This window comes from Conger conger, chromosome 15 (genome assembly GCF_963514075.1).
Source record: "Conger conger chromosome 15, fConCon1.1, whole genome shotgun sequence".
Classification (NCBI taxonomy): Eukaryota; Metazoa; Chordata; class Actinopteri; order Anguilliformes; family Congridae; genus Conger; species Conger conger.
Window position 1 is genome coordinate 26,135,558 of NC_083774.1, and position 23,896 is coordinate 26,159,453.

General features: G+C 41.6%; 1 protein-coding gene across 1 annotated transcript in view; it reads right to left on the reverse strand.

The window, feature by feature from the left end:
• Positions 1-634: 634 nt before the first annotated feature.
• muc2.1 (mucin 2.1) overlaps positions 635-23,896 on the reverse strand; it is a 46,037-nt gene continuing 22,775 nt past the window's right edge. Inside the window, exons 26-51 of the mRNA XM_061221248.1 lie at positions 18,947-19,021; positions 18,047-18,425; positions 16,745-16,804; positions 15,150-15,463; positions 14,738-14,894; positions 14,397-14,636; positions 13,704-13,850; positions 12,981-13,039; positions 11,572-11,759; positions 10,466-10,640; positions 10,002-10,249; positions 9,576-9,759; positions 8,542-8,746; positions 7,720-7,895; positions 7,491-7,560; positions 7,155-7,255; positions 6,816-6,847; positions 6,254-6,431; positions 5,487-5,591; positions 5,096-5,136; positions 4,596-4,718; positions 4,233-4,331; positions 3,682-3,810; positions 2,891-2,930; positions 2,332-2,455; positions 635-1,018 (exon numbers count right to left, since the gene is read on the reverse strand). Of these exons, the coding sequence (XP_061077232.1) occupies positions 796-1,018; positions 2,332-2,455; positions 2,891-2,930; positions 3,682-3,810; positions 4,233-4,331; positions 4,596-4,718; positions 5,096-5,136; positions 5,487-5,591; positions 6,254-6,431; positions 6,816-6,847; positions 7,155-7,255; positions 7,491-7,560; positions 7,720-7,895; positions 8,542-8,746; positions 9,576-9,759; positions 10,002-10,249; positions 10,466-10,640; positions 11,572-11,759; positions 12,981-13,039; positions 13,704-13,850; positions 14,397-14,636; positions 14,738-14,894; positions 15,150-15,463; positions 16,745-16,804; positions 18,047-18,425; positions 18,947-19,021 (3,872 nt within the window). The 3' untranslated portion in view covers positions 635-795. The remainder of the gene's footprint in view (positions 1,019-2,331; positions 2,456-2,890; positions 2,931-3,681; positions 3,811-4,232; positions 4,332-4,595; positions 4,719-5,095; positions 5,137-5,486; positions 5,592-6,253; positions 6,432-6,815; positions 6,848-7,154; positions 7,256-7,490; positions 7,561-7,719; positions 7,896-8,541; positions 8,747-9,575; positions 9,760-10,001; positions 10,250-10,465; positions 10,641-11,571; positions 11,760-12,980; positions 13,040-13,703; positions 13,851-14,396; positions 14,637-14,737; positions 14,895-15,149; positions 15,464-16,744; positions 16,805-18,046; positions 18,426-18,946; positions 19,022-23,896) is intronic.

Consider the following 23,896-nt stretch of genomic DNA (forward strand, 5'->3'; position numbering starts at 1 on the left):
ATAAATAGGAAAATTAAAAAAGTACAAAACCTCTGACTTTGTCCTGCTTTTGAGAAAAGCTCTGATGGCACAGTTATACAGATGTTATTTTAGAATTATTTAGTTGAATACTGTAGCAGCCGTTGCTTTCTTTGCTGCTGAAAGAACTTTTTTTTTTAAACATAATAGCCTACAATTCCTCCGTTATCTCGAGCATTTATGTTTTTGCTATGAATACCAAGTCAGAGGTTTGAGCTTGAGCCAGGCCGAAAGAAAAAATAAATAGGCCATGTTTGCCAAAGCAAACTCAACAATTTTATTAATTTTGATGTACTGATTCGAACATGCTAATTCCAACATGCTCATTTTAATTAACCAACTCGCAGGCAGCTCAGGCAGAGAACAGGACAGCTAAGATAAATATCTCACAGATAGTATGTATAATCATGTCTAAACACAATAATCTTCAGCTGAATAATAGAAATAGATTAACTGACTCAGCACATTGCTCAGGACCACTGTTGTCCAGGCAACTATAAGTTTCAGAATTACAATGCAAAAATGGAGAGGGATTCAGAATTAATCAGTCAGGAATGGGCACTTTTAAATTGCATTTTTATTTGAAAATTATATTAAGTAGATCATCACTATTTTTTTAAAATTAGTCAGGAACAAATTAAAGAACATTAAATATCAGTATTTAGAGTAAACAGACAGACATGCTACAGAGTAACCGTGTCATGGTAAAGAGATGGGTGTTAAAGCGGTATCACAGGGTCACATGACCGTTTCGCTTTCAGTGGGTCGTGACCAGGTCTACGGCCGAGATTGGGCTTGGCGTTTAAAGGGGAGGGGCCTGGCTTCCTCCTTGAGACTGTAGCAGTCTGTGACCCTGCAGCTGCAGGCCTCCACGTGGACATATGTGTAGGGGACCAGATCCCCGTTCATGCAGAACAGGCTGACTGTGCGGTTGCTGGTCCGAGACTCCTGGCAGCAGGTGCAGGAGTGCTGCATGAAGGCGGGCGTGGCAGAAGAGTACCTGTGGGGCAGAGACACCGTGAGAACCGAAAAACTACACCAGTCCAGAGAACCTACAGGGTAGGGACACAGTGACAACAAAAAAGCTACACTGCTCCAGAGGACTTACAGGGTAGGGACACCGTGAGAACTGAAAAACTACACCTGCCCAGAGGACTTACAGGGTAGGGACACAGTGAGAACTGAAAAACTACACCTGCCCAGAGTACCTCAAGGTAAAGTGGGCAGCCTGTATCCTAGTGGCTAAGCTGCTTGACTGGGACCTGGAAGGTTGGTGGTTCAAGCCTCAGTGTAGCCACAGTAAAATCTGTGCAGCTGTTGGGCCCTTGAGCAAGGTCCTTAACCCCACATTGCTCCAGGGAGGTTGCCCCTTGCTTAGTCAACTGTGAGTTGCTTTTGATAAAAGCTAAATCAGCTAAATCACTGTAATGTAATGTACCTACAGATCAGAGATACTGTGAAAAACAAAAAACTACACCCTTGTATGGTTCAGCCCTGGGTAAAATATGTAATTGTCTTGGATTCATTTCTAAGCTTTACTGAGTGTATTGAAACTTATGAGATGCTCTTGAAAACCCCCCTTCACATCCTCTTGGTTGGCTCAATTGCACCAGGCAGGATAAATTAGAGCACAGAAAGGTATTTGAATCCAAATGTATTTGACCCAGTTCTGGTATGACAGAGGCAGTCATGACATGAGACATGCCAAAACTATTTGAAATATGGTTTTAAAAACACTGGAGTCCAAAATAAAAAATAAATGGGAATCCTCTATCCGTTAACATACAGTACCAGTCAAAAGTTTGCTTTCTGCTTTCTCCTATGTTTTATTTCCTCTGTTTGTAATCAAACAATTCATATGGGTTCAAAGTGCAGATTCTCAGCTTTTATTGAAGGGTATTTTTGTATATATTGGTTTCATCATGTAGTATCAACAGTACTTTATACATAGCCCCGCATTCCAATGTTCGAGACAAATTAACACAATATCAAATACTGTACTATACTGTAGTTACTACGTGGTGAAACCAATATGTACAAAAATGGTGTCACTACTTTCTCTTTTTCATTGCTACACTGTCTCTCAAGTATGCTCTGTTAGCTCATCACTGCCCTCTAGCAGAATTTAGCAAACTTGCAACTGGAGCACTGTCACTTACTGTGTATTGTGCACTAAAAGGCCCTCTCTGTCACTCACTGTGTATTGTACACTAAAAGGCCCTCTCTGTCACTCACTGTGTAGTGTGCACTAAAAGGCCCTCTTTGTCACTTGTTTTGTGTCGTGTGTACAAATCAGCCCTCTCTTTCACTCACATGGTATAGGTGTTGCAGGCTCCTTCACAGTACGCCATGTCAATCTCGTCCACCGATTGGCAACTGTCATGAACAATGTGGGTCTTCGTGGTTTCTACCTTACAGGCCCGCTCCTTCTCCACACCTGTAGTTAAAGATGGGTGAGTGGCAACATCCCTCCACTCACAACAAGTAAACTTGGTTTGCTTTAACTACTCAAAATGTTAATCGCTGCTTCATTTTATGATCACCCTGCTGAAAGAAACAGCTCAAGCTAGGTTTTGAAACAGCTGGTAGTTGGTTGACCAGCTCAGATCAGCTCTATACTCAACATGGTTTGACCAGCTCAAGCTGTTTTGAAACCGCTGGTAGCTGGACATTTTAAGCTGGTCATAGCTGGATTTTACACCAGGGCAGTTCATGATATTAACACATTAACACATAACACCAGTTTTGTTTTTTTGGTTCAGAGGAAACGTTAAAACAAATGTTGTCAATCCAGGTCGTGCAACCATGAATATGGCTGAACACAGAGTTGTGAACAGGCCTGCTGACTGTGACATGCTCGGCCAGTACTTACATACGTGACAGCAGCCGTCAGCAGACACCTGAATCGTTCCCTACAAAGCAAACATAGCCACAACGAGTCGTCAGACCCGTGCTCCAAAATGAAAGTAATGTGCTTTTAGAACACGTCATCAAACTACCTTCCTTTATAGAACTTAAAACTTTCATGCCTAAGATACATTGGTGTAAGTTGATGGCTAAAATCAGGGTGGATCACTGGTTAGGGGTCCTCCCGTTAGGGGTTAGGTTTCTCGTGAACCATGGCAATATTTTAAGAGTAATTCAGCAGCAGCTCATTATGTCTCTTAAAATAATAACTAGGCTTGTGCTTATAGATGTGGATCATTTATAACCTGGTAAACAGGAAAAATAACTGTAAAACTGCTTTTTGTGTTCATTCTCATAAAATGCTAAATATTCAGGTCTTTATATCCAATAATGCAATTCAGACATTTTTGCAATTCAGGTTTGAATGGTGCGATTGCTTTCGACCTCATGGTGAAGCCGTCATGTTATCTCTTCTCTTTAAACCATAAGAAATATCATGTAAACCTTAGAGGGTCGATTCTTGGTACAGATATTACTCTCACGCTGAATAAACTAATCTATTGAATTTGACTTCCATCATGTTGCATTTCTGCTGTAAATTGTATCAAAATAAATGTTCATTTTATAATTTTGCTGCCAGTACAGGCAACTGTTGGGAAGTAGCTGGAGATGTTTATAGTTTTCTGCTTCAGGGGTAGACCCATGGCCTACTGTTTAAACTCTTGTTCTGTGGTGGGGGCCATGTGGTGAACTGACCGGCTGGCAGTTGCTTTCGTGGAAGGGTGGACACTTGATGTTGGAGAGTGTGGAAACGAAGGTCCCATTGATTCTGAGACAGCTGTGCACCACACACTTGTTTCCAGGAGGTGACCAGGTGTGTCCATGCTGTGGAAGGGAGGGACAGCATGCACATCACTCCAGGCAACCTGTGACCTGTAAGGCCCTACCCTTTTTCCGATTATGTAGCTCAAAATCCAGCCAAAATGTGTCTAGCTTCTCTATTTGAGCATAGACGGCAACTGTCTTCGATACAACGGTGATTCATTGACGACATTAATCAGAGATATCAAACCGTGTAATTACTTTCTTGAAGATTAGAATACATACAATTAATTAAGATAAAAAATATTGTCAAGCAACAATAAGCAGAATTTATATAATGTAGATAATGTAACATATTATAGATTATATTTTGTTACAGTATTAATGGGGCTTTAAGTCATTTATTTTGTCAGGTAAATAATCTAGGTACCATTCCCTCACAAATAATATGAGAGGTGTTCCGTTACTGGTTGCCGTCTGCCTACCTGGAGCAGCTGAATCTGTCCATCGACCTGCAGCACACAATGAGTCTGCACACACCTTCCACAGCACTTGTCCTCTTCCGTTTCAATGTACCTGAAGCCCTGGGTGAGGGAAAGGATGACAAGGGCTTTATGTAAATTACTCAGTTTTTATTACTAAATATGTTGTTCTCCATATGTGAGACTTCCGTTACCATTCCATCATTAATAAAGAACACTACCTTACACATGTTGGGTAAATAACGCATTTGTCAAGAACTGCATTATTGTTTAGTTTACAGTATTTGCTGTGTATTTATCAAGGGTGCCAATATTTCTGGAGCCCAGTGTGTATTCTGTGCATGCTCTTGTTGGGAACATGCTTACCGGTTCGCAGTTCTGGTCGCAGGCCTCTATGGAGCAGTCCAATTTGTACAGGCCGGAATCGGGGGCTATCTCTGTAGTACAGATGCAGTCTTGACAGGGTTCCACTCGTATTGACGCCCCAGGCTGGGAGAGGCACAGACCATTGCATTACATTACACTACAGTCATTTAGCAGACGCTCTTATCCAGAGCGACGTACAATAAATGGCAAATCAGAACCTGGGACAAGTGCGAGTATTCACATAGATAAAACTTGAACCCTCAGTTGAATAAATCAACTTTCCAACTAGCATACCACGGTTGGTGGCTAGAAAACTCTGAATACTAAAATAATTATACACAATTAAACATTAAACAAACAAAAAATGTTTTACATGAACATCGCAGACCATTAGAAATGCTATGTGTGAGCACCTGAGCACATTACAGAATTACATCAAAAGAGCTGCAAGTGGCATCTGGACATTTTACCATGCTAAAAAAAGCATAGAGGATAATTACCAGGTATTCCATATGGTCGTGAACGCAGACCTTCTTTGGTTCTGTGTACAGAAGGCAGTTATTACCAAGGGCTTTGGACAAATGCTATTTTGCTAGATTTATGTTGAAGTAAAAATTCTAATCAACAAATCATCATGGAAAATTTGTATAATACGCTGCATTGTGATTGTAGCTAGTTGAGTCTCAATTGTATGTTTGTTTATACCAAATCTGAACCAATTTATTAATATAGAATATTGTGTGAATTTGCATATTAACTGAAAATGTTCTAATGCTTTCTGAAAATGTTCATGGTTTTTATAAGTCTATAGTGGACACCTGCATATCAAAAAATTTGAGTTTAAAATTCATAATTTTGTTGTGAACAGGGGTGCATAGCAATAGTCATTACTGCATGTATATGTAGGACAGCATTCTCCATCTGGCACAGTGACAACAGGAATAAATCCTGTGGTGCATGTTGGGTCAATGGGTGGACATGTGTTGCCATTGCAGCCTATGGAGGGACAAAGAGGGAAAACCGAATGAACCAGGTAGTACATCTTGAAGCATCAAATCTGGCACTCAAAGCTCTGTTTTTTATTTTCTCCCAGGTACAACTGAACAATTGGCCAGATTGTCCTCACACCTGACTCCCAGGTAAACAGTGGGTGGAAAACCAGCAGTTCTCAGCACTTGAGGATCCTGATTTGATGCTCCCTGCAGTACACCATCTTTAAACTCTATCATCCAGACTTGTATAGTATGCTGAATGAAACCTGATAACAACGCAATCTTGTTTTTGCTTCCACTTCAGAGATCACAGCAATACAATACAAATACAATCTGTTAATATCCCATGATTTTCAGTCACTTTATTATCATACTTTGTAGACCTGGGTCAAACGGTTTAATAGAATACTGTAACACTTTTGGCACTAGAACACCGTGCAGATTATGGACAATTTTAAAAGAACCATCTACTTGCTCCAGAGCAAAATTATTCCTTGAAGATTTAACATTTGGGTAAGCACTGTGTTTCATTAACATTAGATCTGAGTGTGTTCAAATTTTACCAGCACCTAAACAGTTTGCGCATTTTAAATACACTTTCATCCCAGATGTGCTACATTGATGTAACTGGTCACATGCTCCATGAGAGGGCTGATGTTGACTTACGGCAGACCAGTTGTGAGCAGCAGGAATCAGCTGGGTTAGTCTCGTTGATGATGACAAATCCCGGTTTATTACAGCTAACCATCTCAGGGCCTGGGCATTGAATTGGCTGGCAGACCACTGTTTTGGTGGGCTCATGGCAAGTGCAGTCCTGACACTGGTACCGGAAGTCTTCGTTGAACTGCAAGCAAATAAGACACAATAAAGGAGATTCAGTCCTGTTATTCACTCCGTTAAAATTGTTAAAATGTGGTGTTTCAGCACTATTGCAATATGCTGCCCATGTAATGGATATTGATTCCTAAAAAGATAGGGTTTTCATGATGGAAAAAAAGAAGAATTCTCTCATCCATTTTCTGATTAATCTAGAATGGCAGAAACAGAATCCCAATGAATATGAGGAACATCCATTAGCAGCATAACCACAATTGATAAAAACATTAATTGGCAGGACGGAAAACATTTAGAACATGATTGGAAAACATCCATTAGCGGGATGGCCATCATAGAACAACATCCATTTGAGGATGAGGTCATGATTAACAGCAGGCCACATACAACTCACCTCTCGTGGCTCCCCACTGGGATCCAGACATCCTGCAGAAGCAAATGACAATGTGGATAGGGCACATTTTCCAGTTTCATCGATCAGACAGTGCGACAAGATTATGGTGACTTTCCCCATAACCAAGATACACTGCTGCTTTATTTGTTTGCCGCAATGTATACTTTGAATTATTATACAATATACAATATTTAAATTATTCATGGACTTTTTTCAGTGAGAACCTGAGGCCTGACTTCTCATTCCTTTCCACTAGAGGGCGGTGCATTCTCTCAACAGCGAGAAGGACAGAGGAGGGGAATTAATGATGTAAGAGGAATGGATGATATACACACATACCACATTTCTCTACACACACCCCAGACTCCTTGTTGAAGAGCTTCATGCCATCAGGGCAAAAGCAGCCCTCAGTCATGAACTGCATTGCAGGATGCTCATCGCTAATAGGGAACAGCAAACGCAACATTATACATGTCAAGTCTGATCCTTGCACACTGCCAGAGACAGTGAAACACAACATTATTACTCATGTTAAATCTGCTCATATTGTAGCATTTGAGGCTAATGAATACACCCACGTTGTGGATTTTCATTTAGTTATGCCGGGGTACTTGGGGCTGAAGCCAGCAGCCGCCTGTCTGGCATGATACCGATACTATCTCAATGGGAACATACGTGTCTTCACAGGTAGGCTGTTCTGCGGGGCCACATGGCTTGTACACCTTGCCTGCGGGGCACTGAATCGCTGTAAGGGAAGAACAAAATCAAATCAGCATTAGTCTCTCACATAGGAGGCCACTGTTATCAAATCAGAATGATGAATAAAACTGCTCTTATCGTGGCTAAATTACACGTGGCTAAATCGCATTGGAGAGCATGGGTTTCCATTCAGGGCAGGACTCACGGCATTTGTCCGTGTGGTTCCTCCAGTGGAGGCAGATGCCTGAGTCCTGGCAGGCAGCAGCGTAGGTCTGCAGGCTGGTGCACTCCACCGCAGGGTTGTCGATGAAGCAGCTGTCATACATGCAGCCCTGGAAGAAGTGATCCGACGAGATGACTGCATGACATTCTGCGAACAGGCTGCGGGTTGAAAAACACAACACGACTCAGACAGGTTTACACCTGCGTAGAAAAACAGCCCAAGCTAGGTTGAGCAGTTCAGACCAGCTCCCAGTTTGAAATGGTTTGATCAGCTCATGCTATGTTTTGAAACAGCTGGTAGCTGGTTGACCATTCAGACCAGCTGCCAGCTTGACATGGTTCGATCAGCTCAGGCTATGCTTTGAAATGGCTGGTAGCTGGTCGACCAGCTAGACCAGCTTATGACCAGCTCTATTTTCAAGGCATACACTAGACAGTATAAACATTCCAACACTCTGAGGGAGATTAAAACTATTCCATGATTATTATTATTACAGGGCTAATCAAAAACCTACTGATATAAATGTAAAGGTAGATCATTAGGCTAGGCTCTATTAAGCTTTCTGAACCTCACTTTCTGAAATAGGTCTGTTCCCCAAACCTTTTTTTCGAATGCCTACATTTTGGGACAGTACTGTAGATTAACTAAATTAATTTGTGAAATACATCAGCTCCTGTCTGCACTTCTTAAGGCTTACATCAGGATGTGACCAAAAATGTGTACGTATTTTAGATCTGGTGACCAAAAGTCGATACGTTCACAGTTCCATATATTTTGATCCCATGAAGGGTAAAAATCAAAGACCTGCTCTTGATGAGGTCGCAGACAGGGTTGGGGCCGCAGTCTGGTGGCGGGGCTGGTGTAGCAGTGGGTGTGATGATGTCTGGCACAGTACAGTCAGGTCTGTGCAGATCCTCAACCACCCAGTAGTCTCCCATAACTGCACATTCCTTCATTAGCTGGCCCCCAGGCAGCATACAGTCATCCGCCTGGTTATTGTTGCAGGTTCCTGTGGAGAGATACACATCAAACCAGCTGCTACACACTAATATAAAACCACAGAATACCTGTTACACACTGATAGAAAGCCACAGAAGACCTGCTACACACTCATATAAAACTACAGAAGGCCTGATACACAATGATATAAAGCAACATAAGACCTGCTACATACTGAAGCTACAACACAGCAGTGACCTTACAACACACTGAGCATGAACCTTGTTTCCTCAATATAAAATATTGTTTATATAAACTGTATAGACACATATCGGTAACTACCTAAATAAATTAGGGATACAAGCACTTTCCTGAGTTAATAAAGCGATTAACATCCCTGCATGTTGCAAGTTGTGTATAAGAATGCTCCCCATTATTTTGGCTGCCATAGCTAAATATGGTGGCTGTTGTGGTACATTTGGCAGGAGCTTCAGTGAATAAGATTATTGAACTTGCAGATGTTTCTGGATGAACTGTGGGATGCTAAGTCTGAGAGAAAGACCTCATCAGCGATGGGCAATTGTGGTTAGAAACATGTATTCCTCTATTATTGATTAAAGGCAATAAGAAGCAGCTCTGAATTAGCTGTGAATCAGCTAACTGCCAATATCAATATCGGGCATAAGCAGTCAAATATTAATGAGCAAGCAGTCCATCAAGCACTTTACAGAGCGATATTATTGTTGGTGTTTGTTGGTGTATTATTGTTGACATTGTCCTTTGTTTCGGCAGTTTATTTTGGCATAAACATACACACACAAATAAAATACATGCATTTTAAATGGTATGTATATCACTATAACATGTCCATACAGACATTTAAAGAGCATTGAACCTACCACATTGTCCTTGTGTGTTGTTGCCAAAATGCCTGAAGGGGAGGTGGACGCTGAACCCGGTGACCCCAAAGGTTATTAACACATCCAGAGCAGGGATTTCCAGCACCATGTTAATCCCAGTGCTGAGGACATTAATGCTGTCGCTGAGATACGGGAGATGTTGCGAAGCTCCGTTTACAATTGCCTTGACAAATAAAGGGGTAAATACTATAAATTATCTGAGGTAATTCATATAAAAAAAGATGAATTATGAACTATTGACCGCATTAGATTTTCATTCCCAACAAAAAATATTACCATTCAGAGCACTTATTTGCAGAAAATTACAACTGGTCAAAGTATTTCAGCTGCGTAACTGGATGTTTGAAATATAACAATCCACAACACTTGTCAAACAAGCCAATCAAATACTTTCCCACAACTGACCTCTAGATTAGCAGCACCAATGAGGTTGTGATTCTTCAGGGTTATGACGTCGGTTTTGTAGGACACAATGAGGGAGCGCGGACAGGAGACTACTTCCGCAGGGTCGCAGTGGACGTTGTCTATGTAAATCTTCAGTTTGTGCGAAGCTATCACCTCCTCCATCAGTACATATGTACAGTTTCCTTGGAAGCTGTAGAACAGCCCATCGAAGGTTATGTAGTGGGGGTCGCCCCACCCCTCACAGAAGCCTGAAACGAAATTAACGAAATTAACGAAACCCAAGGTTATGCAGTCGCCCTGTCCTCACAGAATCGTGGAACAATCACTTTGCCGCTAATGTCACAAGTTTGTGGTCAATTTTCGAAACCTCTCAAAACGGTCAGCACTTGTAACACCTTGCATTGTGCATTCATATCTTTGAGGAAATCTTGCACTTCCAAAAATCGGTTGGAGGTGATACTCACAGTCGCAGACATTATACTGGCAGCATTTGTGCTCATCCCACACCAAAACGGGTTCTTTCTTGTTAGCGCAGGTGATCTCTTTCGGAGGGGGACATTCGTAGGGAATGATTTCAACAATGTTGTCCTCGATGCACCGTGCTATCGTGCAGTTACAAAGCAGGAATGTTTCATTTTGCTGGAAATTAAAAACGAAAGCGGTAAGGAGTCTACAAGTGGTACCCAGTCTATATCACTTCTCTCAAGTCAGCTTTAGCCAGTGTTTAGTGTAGCCACTAAATTTACAGTTGCAGGAGGTGGATTGGTTTGCAGAAATACATATGAAAACAGTCTATCTATTGTCTCTTGACCATAGTAGCTACACTGCTATCTGAATACAACTATTCTGTTGGGATTATTACATAAAACTACAATCCACAATTAAGTTTCCTTTCATAGGCTGGGAAACAAACTGCACCACAAATATCAATTTATAGCATCTAAGAACTCTATATTTAGTTAGGATACTGTAACCCCTACTCTTGTGGTGTGGCTGCTTAGAATGAGATCACTGGATACAGTATAATTGGGAACATGGCCACGTGTTTTGATTGGGCAAAGACAGTTGGACAAATGGATTAAGGGAGTATGGAGAAGAAGATGGGAGAGGTTCTCGATCTTGACAGAACGAGGAGAGTGATGCAGCTGCTGAGTAGTGAGTACCTCTACTCTGCAGAATCCCTATTATTGGAATCTATCAATTTTTCCAGAGTTTCGCATCTTTCTTTGTTTTCACACATCCGTACTTTACCAACAGAAATGACGGAGCTGTTAGCAAAAGCAGGAGCAAGTATCTTTCAAGGCCAAGTAAGCAACATATTGTGGCGAGTGTTCCCGATATATCCGTTTGATCATTTCTATCCTGATCATCTGAAAGTGCTTTGTTTGTAGTCCTGATACAGTCGCACAAACAGTGGAACAGTCACACCTCTGCCGATTCACAGCTCAGCTTTCTGAGGTGGTTGAGAAGGTCTGGCCTGACCACCTCAAACTTGGCACATGCAAAGCAACATTTGTAAATTTAACAATGAATCGAAGAAATCAGATGCTGTTTTGGATTGTTTACTTACATCTACACCCCATTCCGGGCATTCGGGAACATATGGAGTGGTTGGAGTTGTGGTTGAAGGTTGGGGTGGGGGTGGAGTAGTTGTATCATGACATGCTCTTAAGTTGCTCTCAATAGTACAGTTATCAGAACAGTTCATACTGAGGCACATGCCAGATCCAATATGTATCATATCTAATATTGTCTCTCCTAAGGAAAAGAGAATTAGAAATATGGTTAAGCAGCTGTTTGGCAGACAGATACATGGTAATAGCAATGCCAATATTGCTTTCGTGTTTCCTTTTGTAAACAGTATATTTCTATGTATGTAGAGGGATCAGTTCTACAATTAAAGGGTAATTTTCTTCTGGGTAACATATCCAAGTTAGTACATGCATTTAATAAAGTCAAATCATTCCATTGTAAAATAAAAGTAATTTTACACAATATTTCAAAAGGAAAAATGCTAAAATACTTGGTAATAATAGCTGATTGTAGTCTAGTAGGATTGTGGGGATTGTGCAATACCAGTAAAAACAAAGGATAGCAGAAATCTGGCATATTTAACAAAAAAAAAAAACCTTTTAATGAGGCAATATACACTCAGTATGCACTTTATTGGGTATTTATTAAACTTGTTTTTTTGGCTTCTACTGCTGTAGAACTTAGAGTTATAATGCATTGTGTGTTCAGAGATGCTCTTCTGCATACCACTGTTGTAATGTGTTGTTATTTGCATTACTGTCACCTTCCTGTCAGCTTTGACCAGTCTGGCCATTCTCCTCTGACATCTCTCATTAACAAGGTATATTTGCCTGCAGAACTGCTGCTCTCTGGATGTTTTTTTGTTTTTCGCACCATTCTCTGCAAATTCTAGAGACTATTGTGCGTGGAAATCCCAGGAGATCTGCAGTTTCTGAGATACTCAAACCACCCTGTTTGCCACCAACAATCATTCCACGGTCAATGTCACTAAGATCACATTTTTTCCTAATTCTGATGGTTAACTGAAGCTCCTGGCCAGTGTCTACATGATTCTATGCATTGCACTGCTGCCACACAATTGGCTGATTAGATAATCGCATGAATAAGTAGGTGTAATAATGTAATAAAGTGCTCAGTGAGTGTATGCCTTTATTTAACCACATGTATTGAATTGCTTGCCGTTCTGGGTGACACAACTGGAAAACTATAGAAGCTCCAGAAAAAGTAATAAGGGAGAGCAACTTAAGTACATTTCATATTAGGTCCCTGATATGAAATGTAATGTTGAACACCAGAGCAATGCAACATACAAAATAGTCCACCCTCAGCTGTTGAGCATCCTGCTATCACACAGTATTAATCTATTACCTTTATTCTACCCCAAGAACTAGGAAGATAAAGTTCAAAGCATAATAATAAAGTAAATATTAAAAAAATATAACTCACCTGGTAGATAAAGCGTGTCGTTCACAATACAGACACAAGGTGTTGGACCTGGACCTGCGCTAGGGGGTGAGAGTGTCTCACCAGTCACTATTGGTTCTGTTGTTGTAGGAATAACTGGGGTTGTGGACGGTGTTGGTGATTCAGTTGTTGTAGTGAAAACTGGGGTTGTGGATAGGGTTGGTGATTCAGTTGTTGTGGTGATAACTGGGGTTGTGGATGGGGTTGGTGATTCAGTTGTTGTAGCGATAACTGGGGTTGTGGATGGTGTTGGTGATTCAGTTGTTGTAGTAGTGAAAACTGGGGTTGTGGATGGGGTTGGTGATTCAGTTGTTGTGGTGATAACTGGGGTTGTGGATGGTGTTGATTCAGTTGTTGTAGTGAAAACTGGGGTTGTGGATGGTGTTGATTCAGTTGTTGTAGTGAAAACTGGGGTTGTGGATGGTGTTGGTGATTCAGTTGTTGTAGTGAAAACTGGGGTTGTGGATGGTGTTGGTGATTCAGTTGTTGTCATGGACACTGGGGTTGTGGATGGGGTTGGTGATTCAGTTGTTGTAGTGAAAACTGGGGTTGTGGATGGTGTTGGTGATTCAGTTGTTGTCATGGACACTGGGGTTGTGGATGGGGTTGGCGATTCAGTTGTTGTCATTGACACTGGGGTTGTGGATGGGGTTGGCGATTCAGTTGTTGTAGTGATAACTGGGGTTGTGGATGGTGTTGATTCACTTGTTGTCGTGGACACTGGGGTTGTGGATGGTGTTGGTGATTCTGTTGTTGTAGAAATAACTGGGGTTGTAGATGGTGTTGTTGGCTGGGTTGTTGTAGTAGTAACTGGGGTTGTGGATGGTGTTGTTGGTTGGGTTGTTGTAATAACTGGGGTTGTAGATGGTGTTGGTGATTCAGTTGTGGTAGTGGGAGGTGGAGTAGTGGATGTTGTTGATGTAGGTGGTTCTATTGTAATTGTGGTTGTTGTTGGTGGTTGGGTTGTTGTGGTAATAAATGGGGTTGTGGATGGTGTTGGTGGTTGGGATGTTGTAGTGGGAGGTGGGGTGGATGGAGATTCAGTTGTAGTTGTTGTAAAGATTGGTGTAGTTGTAGTTGGTGGTTCAGGAGTACCACATGGAAAGCAACAGAATACTCGAATTTTATAGTTAGCACACTTATATGGGACTGCTACTTGTTCTTCAGTTTTACATATTAAACCAAATGAGAGATTGCAGTGCACGACTTGTTCTGTTTCGGCTACAAAGTCGTCTAGAGTCATATTTGGAGCCAATGTAGACCTGCAATCAATGTCTTCACGTTTTTGACACACTTCTTTTCCACTGGCTGTGATATTTCCATATGTTTCCCAATCGCCTTTTTCAGATGAGGGTGTATCTACGTCAAACCACTCTGACCACTCACATCTGTCAATGCATGGTGTTGTTGTAGGTGGTCCTGTTGTAGTTGTGGTGGATGGTGTTGTAGTAGTAACTGGGGTTGTGGATGGTGTTGTTGGTTGTGATGTTGTAGTAGTAACTACGGTGGTGGAAGGTGTTTTTGGTTGGGTTGTTGTATCCACTACTGGGGTAGTATCCACAACTGGGGTTGGTTGGGTTGTTGTTGTCGTAACTAGGGTTGTTGATGGTGTTGTTGGTTGGGTTGTTGTAGTAGTAACTGGGGTTGTGGATGGTGTTGTTGGTTGGGTTGTTGTAGTGGGAGGTGGAGTAGTGGATGTTGTTGATGTAGGTGGTTCTATTGTAATTGTGGTTGTTGTTGGTGGTTGGGTTGTTGTGGTAATAAATGGGGTTGTGGATGGTGTTGGTGGTTGGGTTGTTGTAGTAGTAACTGGTGTTGTGGATGGTGTTGTTGGTTGGGTTGTTGTAGTAGTAACTGGGGTTGTGGATGGTGTTGTTGGTCGGGTTGTTGTAATAACTGGGGTTGTAGATGGTGTTGGTGATTCAGTTGTGGTAGTGGGAGGTGGAGTAGTGGATGTTGTTGATGTAGGTGGTTCTATTGTAATTGTGGTTGTTGTTGGTGGTTGGGTTGTTGTGGTAATAAATGGGGTTGTGGATGGTGTTGGTGGTTGGGTTGTTGTAGTGGGAGGTGGGGTGGATGGAGATTCAGTTGTACTTGTTGTAAAGATTGGTGTAGTTGTAGTTGGTGGTTCAGGAGTACCACATGGAAAGCAACAGAATATTCGAATTTTATAGTTAGCACACTTATATGGGCGCGCTACTTGTTCTTCAGTTTTACATATTAAACCAAATGAGAGATTGCAGTGCACGACTTGTTCTGTTTCGGCTACAAAGTCGTCTAGAGTCATATTTGGAGCCAATGTAGACCTGCAATCAATGTCTTCACGTTTTTGACACACTTCTTTTCCACTGGCTGTGATATTTCCATATGTTTCCCAATCGCCTTTTTCAGATGAGGGTGTATCTACGTCAAACCACTCTGACCACTCACATCTGTCAATGCATGGTGTTGTTGTAGGTGGTCCTGTTGTAGTTGTGGTGGATGGTGTTGTAGTAGTAACTGGGGTTGTGGATGGTGTTGTTGGTTGTGATGTTGTAGTAGTAACTACGGTGGTGGAAGGTGTTTTTGGTTGGGTTGTTGTATCCACTACTGGGGTAGTATCCACAACTGGGGTTGGTTGGGTTGTTGTTGTCGTAACTAGGGTTGTTGATGGTGTTGTTGGTTGGGTTGTTGTAGTAGTAACTGGGGTTGTGGATGGTGTTGTTGGTTGGGTTGTTGTAGTGGGAGGTGGAGTAGTGGATGTTGTTGATGTAGGTGGTTCTATTGTAATTGTGGTTGTTGTTGGTGGTTGGGTTGTTGTGGTAATAAATGGGGTTGTGGATGGTGTTGGTGGTTGGGTTGTTGTAGTAGTAACTGGTGTTGTGGATGGTGTTGTTGGTTGGGTTGTTGTAGTAGTAACTGGGGTTGTGGATGGTGTTGTTGGTCGGGTTGTTGTAATAACTGGGGTTGTAGATGGTGTTGGTGATTCAGTTGTGGTAGTGGGAGGTGGAGTAGTGGATGTTGTTGATGTAGGTGGTTCTATTGTAATTGTGGTTGTTGTTGGTGGTTGGGTTGTTGTGGTAATAAATGGGGTTGTGGATGGTGTTGGTGGTTGGGTTGTTGTAGTAGTAACTGGTGTTGTGGATGGTGTTGTTGGTTGGGTTGTTGTAGTAGTAACTGGGGTTGTGGATGGTGTTGTTGGTCGGGTTGTTGTAATAACTGGGGTTGTAGATGGTGTTGGTGATTCAGTTGTGGTAGTGGGAGGTGGAGTAGTGGATGTTGTTGATGTAGGTGGTTCTATTGTAATTGTGGTTGTTGTTGGTGGTTGGGTTGTTGTGGTAATAAATGGGGTTGTGGATGGTGTTGGTGGTTGGGTTGTTGTAGTGGGAGGTGGGGTGGATGGAGATTCAGTTGTACTTGTTGTAAAGATTGGTGTAGTTGTAGTTGGTGGTTCAGGAGTACCACATGGAAAGCAACAGAATATTCGAATTTTATAGTTAGCACACTTATATGGGCGCGCTACTTGTTCTTCAGTTTTACATATTAAACCAAATGAGAGATTGCAGTGCACGACTTGTTCTGTTTCGGCTACAAAGTCGTCTAGAGTCATATTTGGAGCCAATGTAGACCTGCAATCAATGTCTTCACGTTTTTGACACACTTCTTTTCCACTGGCTGTGATATTTCCATATGTTTCCCAATCGCCTTTTTCAGATGAGGGTGTATCTACGTCAAACCACTCTGACCACTCACATCTGTCAATGCATGGTGTTGTTGTAGGTGGTCCTGTTGTAGTTGTGGTGGATGGTGTTGTAGTAGTAACTGGGGTTGTGGATGGTGTTGTTGGTTGTGATGTTGTAGTAGTAACTACGGTGGTGGAAGGTGTTTTTGGTTGGGTTGTTGTATCCACTACTGGGGTAGTATCCACAACTGGGGTTGGTTGGGTTGTTGTTGTCGTAACTAGGGTTGTTGATGGTGTTGTTGGTTGGGTTGTTGTAGTAGTAACTGGGGTTGTGGATGGTGTTGTTGGTTGGGTTGTTGTAGTGGGAGGTGGAGTAGTGGATGTTGTTGATGTAGGTGGTTCTATTGTAATTGTGGTTGTTGTTGGTGGTTGGGTTGTTGTGGTAATAAATGGGGTTGTGGATGGTGTTGGTGGTTGGGTTGTTGTAGTAGTAACTGGTGTTGTGGATGGTGTTGTTGGTTGGGTTGTTGTAGTAGTAACTGGGGTTGTGGATGGTGTTGTTGGTCGGGTTGTTGTAATAACTGGGGTTGTAGATGGTGTTGGTGATTCAGTTGTGGTAGTGGGAGGTGGAGTAGTGGATGTTGTTGATGTAGGTGGTTCTATTGTAATTGTGGTTGTTGTTGGTGGTTGGGTTGTTGTGGTAATAAATGGGGTTGTGGATGGTGTTGGTGGTTGGGTTGTTGTAGTAGTAACTGGTGTTGTGGATGGTGTTGTTGGTTGGGTTGTTGTAGTAGTAACTGGGGTTGTGGATGGTGTTGTTGGTCGGGTTGTTGTAATAACTGGGGTTGTAGATGGTGTTGGTGATTCAGTTGTGGTAGTGGGAGGTGGAGTAGTGGATGTTGTTGATGTAGGTGGTTCTATTGTAATTGTGGTTGTTGTTGGTGGTTGGGTTGTTGTGGTAATAAATGGGGTTGTGGATGGTGTTGGTGGTTGGGTTGTTGTAGTGGGAGGTGGGGTGGATGGAGATTCAGTTGTAGTTGTTGTAAAGATTGGTGTAGTTGTAGTTGGTGGTTCAGGAGTACCACATGGAAAGCAACAGAATATTCGAATTTTATAGTTAGCACACTTATATGGGCGCGCTACTTGTTCTTCAGTTTTACATATTAAACCAAATGAGAGATTGCAGTGCACGACTTGTTCTGTTTCGGCTACAAAGTCGTCTAGAGTCATATTTGGAGCCAATGTAGACCTGCAATCAATGTCTTCACGTTTTTGACACACTTCTTTTCCACTGGCTGTGATATTTCCATATGTTTCCCAATCGCCTTTTTCAGATGAGGGTGTATCTACGTCAAACCACTCTGACCACTCACATCTGTCAATGCATGGTGTTGTTGTAGGTGGTCCTGTTGTAGTTGTGGTGGATGGTGTTGTTGGCTGTGTTGTTGTAGTAGTAACTGGCGTTGTGGATGGTGTTGTTGGTTGGGTTGTTGTAGTAACTGGGGTTGTGGATGGTGTTGTCGGTTGGGTTGTTGTAGTAACTGGGGTTGTTGATGGTGTTGGTGATTTAGGTGTGGTAATGGGAGTAGTGGATGGTTCCGTAGTAGCTGGGGTTGTTGATGGTGGTGGCGTTGTTGAACATGGATGTTTTCCATGAATGACCGTTTCATTTTTGCAGATGGCAGAGTAGCACATTCCCATGTTGTCAGTCAAATCGTAAATAATGTCGTCATCATTATATTCTGTCCCATTGTACACACAACACCCTGTAAAATTAAGATTTTTGAATTTTAGTTGAATATTTTACAGAAACTTGAAAAAATGAACCATGTCAACAAATGCTTACCAATCTTCTGTTCACATGTGACATTTCCATATCCAGTGCAAATACTACAAAAAATGAGAGGAAAAATAGAAGGTCACTTTCAAGGTCAGTGTTACCAATCCCTATCAGTCCCATTCTGTCCAACAGTATTAATTCCCATTGTGTTTAATCTATTTACAGCATGTGTAGAAGATGTTTTAGCTATGTAAAAGCTTTCTAACAACAGGAAGAGTTATGGCTGCTTTTTGAACATGGTGGCACCTCACCTCACTGAATTAAGAATTCAGAAATTAAGCCATTGCTGTAATATTCTTCAGGACAACATTGTTATTCTCTTTTTCAAATACTACTGGAAATTTGTTTTTGTCATATGTCGTATATGAGTGCCTTACCATGAGGTGCACAGTTCCTCTGTAGGAACCTCCTTGCCTGGTTCATACTCAGTCCCGTTGATGTAGCAACCAGGACATTCCTCCACACATATCTGTTTTCCCTCATCAAATATAGGCTTATCCGGTGGACATGAGGGGTAACAGCCTGTAAAACAATATGATTTAGGTACACCCATCATCTCAGTGTACCTGTGCCTAAAAACAGGGCCTGCCGAGAAATATTCTGTTTGTAAGTTATGTCACATCTACATATGTTACATGCTGAGACAATGGGCCTCATGCAAGAACATTTTCATTTTCTTTTCGTAAATTTCTCATACTTTTTGTCATATGAAGGGCTTGTACAATTGCACCCCATTGGATTCAAGGAATGCTCATAACTTCAGAAAATTGTCCTCAATGAAGATGTGTTATCATACAGTATATATAGTTGTAGGGACCACATTTCCCAAAATCCCACAGGACAATTCCCCAACATCCACTCCGCATGATGTCTAGCTCGGTTCAGCCAATCCCGTAATGGCAGGATGTAATGTTTCTGTATTTGTTCTGTATGTTTTCATGTTTATTCTTGTTTATTATTCATTTTTCATAGTTACCTGGTTTATGTTTTCCATTACAGTTCTCTATTGTCCTCCCCTGTTATGTCTGCGTCTGAGTGTTTACCAGTCTAGTCACTCCCCTGTCTGCGTGTCCCACTATTCGGGTGGTTACGGTAGTTTTCGGGTTTTCAACATTTTTTCTAAAACTCCCGATTCTTACTTCCTGCTTTTTCTTGGTAGTTAAATGTTGTAAAGCACGATTCTTACTAACTACTACTAATCTAGGTTTTGTACAGTACTAATCCGATGAATACACCTACTGTCTGTCTAACTAACTAACTAACAATCACTTTTATTGGGTAGTTTAGAAATAGTCACGTAACTAACTCACTAACGCAATCTCTTAGTATTTCTGCACTGTTCTGTAACTCCGCCTCCCTATGCTATCACTGATTACTCGTTTAGTTTCAGCGAAGTGTTCGCACCTGTCTCTAACTATCACTACGTCTTCAAACTATGCAAATTTCTACTCCCTAATCCGGAGCCGTATGTTTTACATGTTTTGTTTTGTGCATCCAGTCCGCGTTTTCGTCTCCCTCCCGTTATTATGTTATTACCCTATTATGTTTCCCCACCTGTTGTCTATTTGTTTAGCCCACCTTTTTCTCTGCCCCGCCTAGATTTTCACCTTCCCTCTTGTATTTAAACCTCATTCTCAGTATGCTTCTTTGTCAGAACGTTGATCGTAGTAAGTGTCGATTTTGTGTAAGCCTTATTATTGAGATTCATGATAGACACCCCTTTGCCTTGACTTCTGTACCTGCCTTGCCCTCTTTTGTTTGCTCATCTGATCTTCTGGTTTTTTCGACATGTTGTTTTGTATTTTTGACTTCGAGTTTGCCCTTTTGTACCTTCGCCCTGTGATTTCCTGGATTTTGACCTCTCGCTTGTTTTTTCGACTATTCTTTTGCTTTTCGTTCTTGGCTTTGTACTGGATCTCTTGGCTTTTGACCACCGAACATTAAACTACGATTTTTGGATTATCCTGTGGTCTGCGTCTGGGTTCTCTGCACTGTACATAACACAGGAGCAATAAACTTTCCCTGTATAAGAGCATGGCATGCTCTGGGGAAACCCTTCTTGTTCGAAGCACCCTGTTTCAATGCTCTTTTCTTCACCTCAGCAGCCTCTGGCCCCCGGGTCCTGCAACATCAATGCCCTGTCTCGACACTTAGACAGAGGCTTCTACAGTGCACCAGGCTTACGGACACACCTAGTAACTTACTGGCCTATAGTGAGTGGAAACTGGGGTACGCGAAACGCTACATCAGTTTACCCCTGCAAAGCACAGCAACAAACCAGCGAACATCTTTTCAGCAACCGAATGGACCAGACGACAACACGCGGCTGAGACGGGAACACCCCAGCTTTGCGTGCCTCTCCAGGACATCATTCACAACACCATCGCGGCTTCTACAAGGACAGCGCGTCTTTTGGTCCAGCAATGCGTATGGACTCAGTAAGACAACAAACATTCAGGCATAGCCAGTGTTTAGTTTAGTCCTAACTAATATTGGGAATCTGTATTTTTCCATTTGTCTTTGTGTTACTGTTGAATGCATTCTGTTAGCCGTATATGTACGTAAATTGATTCGCTGTCTTTCGCGCATATATAGAGTAAACTACGTAAGTAGTCGCTCTTCTCACAGCTAATACTAATACTCTTTAACACACCCAGAACTCTAGCTTACCCAAGCTAGCTACTCCCACCTTCTCTTTGTCCAAGGAACACGCATGCTTGCACGTGCGCACACACACACATATCCTACTACCTTACCCTACTAACTTCTCGTTAGTTCATCTGTTCTGTGTTTGTAAGTTTGTTTAATAAATATATTTTATTAAACCCGGTGTCTGTTTTGGCGTCACATAGACATGAGCGCCGAGTGAAAGCAATCTTTCAAAGAACTTCCAACCTTCAGGTTATTGGTATGTTAAATCATGAATATTGGTTATTTTAATTATTAATTAACATACAAAATTTGTGGTTAGATATTTCTGATAACAGTAATTTTATGAGAGTGATTACTTTTTGTAGTTATACTGCTATACTACATTAATTGGCGCCCCGATTTCGTAGAGAGTAAAATCCCTATGTTATTTGGCAGCCCATGCGAGGACCCTACATAGTACTGTAGGTGGGTTCCATTGGATAGATGGTCAATGGGGTTAACAAGAACATGGGACATAGTTTCCCACATAGTTGATACCTGATTTTGTCAAAACGACAATATGGCAGACCTTTGATACACTTTATCTTATTCCTCCTGAACAGTCCACTAAATTAGGTTTCTGAAAATATGAGTTCCATGTTCTGTTCCATGTTTTCCTGTCACGTCCCATACCCCATGTTTAGTTTTAGCCTCCCATATTCTAGTTATTTCCTGTTTTCCTGGTTTTATATATTTTTTTAGTTCCATTTTTTCCTGTTTTTTTTTAGTTCCTGTTTTCCTGTCACGTCTTGTGCCCCATGTCTTGTTGTTGAGTTATTTCCTGATTTCCTGATTTCTATATGTTTCTATAAGTTTCGTGTTCCATTCTATGTTTTAAGTTTACCCTATTCATTACCTTGCCCTAAGCACCTGATATGTGTTCCCTCATGTTTCACACACCTGGGGCCTCATTTATAAAACTGTGCGTAGGATTCACGTCAAAAGGTTGCGTATGCATGAAACCCAGGACGTGCGTACGCACAAAAATATTCTGATTTATAAAACAGTGCACACGCATGTCCCATGCCAGTTTTCCTTTATAAATCACAATCAACTCTAAATGTGGCGCACCTTTGGCAGTGAAACACCCCTAATGAATATGCATTTCACAAAGACGACAATGACAAACGCTGAAAAGAAGGCCAAGAGAAGGGATTTCAGCGATTTGATTGCCTCTGAAAAGCTACAGGTGTGGGAATTATCCTGATTGATTGTAAATGACGAACAGTTCTGCACAACGAATGTGATGATGACGATGATAATAATAATAATAATAATAATAATAATAATAATAATAATGATAATAATAAACGTTATTTGTCTAGCACCATTAAAAACACAGTTACAAAATTAAGAGATAAAATGAACAAAAATCCATAACAATAAACACATTATAAAACATAATATATGAATATGATAACAATACATGAAACTATGCACTCGTATCTGCCCGACTGACGCATTGTAAACGGCATCAGTGCAGCGTAATTTGTCCGACTGTTCACCATATTATTTATGAGAATACATTTAATAACATGAAGTATTGTTTAACAATTCGTCTACATATTTGAGGGATTATTTTACAACAACATCTCCGTTTATATTTATCATCCTAAATCATATTTTTTGGGCACTCCAGGGAGCATCAATCAAACAGCTGTTTGTTTATTCGTTGTAAGAGAGGCTTTTATCCGTTTTTGCAAATTAACTCTTCATATATGATACGTGAGGTAATATTTCGATTTATTTTACACAGTGGTATCAATTTCACTCCATTTCTCGCGTTTCATCCCATTGCCATCAGAGTTGCAGTTTCTCATTTCTCCAGTTAATGTGCGTATGCATGGGTCAGAGTTTCCCTGGAGGACCGCACATTTTCCCGTCAAGTTTGTTTTTTATAAATGCCAAAGTTTACTTAGAAAGTGGCGTACACATTCTTTTGTGCATACGCAACGTTTATAAATGAGGCCCCTGATCATTATGTTCTCCTCGTTAGTTGTGTATGTTTTCTTCTGTGCAGGGCCAGATTGTCTTGTGCCTTGCCTTTGTGCTTGTGTCCTTCTTTCTTGCGTCTGTTTCCCCTGTTCCTGCCACCTGCCTGTTCCTATTTCCTGCCTGTTCCTGTTACCCGCCTGCTCCTGTTTCCTGCCTGGACCTGTTACCTGCCCGCTCCTGTTTCCTGTCTGTTCCTGTTACCTGCCCGTTCCTGTTTCCTGCCTGACCCTGTTCTCCCCTTCTCCTCCCAGCCCCATCTCTGTTCCTGCCCAACCTCTTGGATTGCTCTCCCGGTTTTGACCCTCGCCTGCCTTTGACTCCTCACGACTGCTCTGCATTGTCCTGTCTGCCCAGCTTCTGACCATCACCTGCTCAGTCACTGCTTAACGCCTGCTCAAGTTCTGCCTGTTTCTGTGCTACTCTGGTTTGCCAGTTTTATACCTGGACTGTCCAACCTTTGCAATACAATCCCTGGTTCCAGTCACTCTGTGGGACCACTCATGAATTTTGGTCCTACAGTACCTAAGAAACAATTCTAAATACGAGAAAATTGGTGAAGATGGTTTAAGATCAAATCTGTTTGTATGAATGGTTCTTGCATGTGGCCCAATGTTCAGTTATGGGTTTTGTTATCTTGAGCTAGGTCAAATGTTCTTTAACTACTGTAATTTATTAAGTTCTGGAAATTTGAAAAGGCTCCAGCAGATCCAC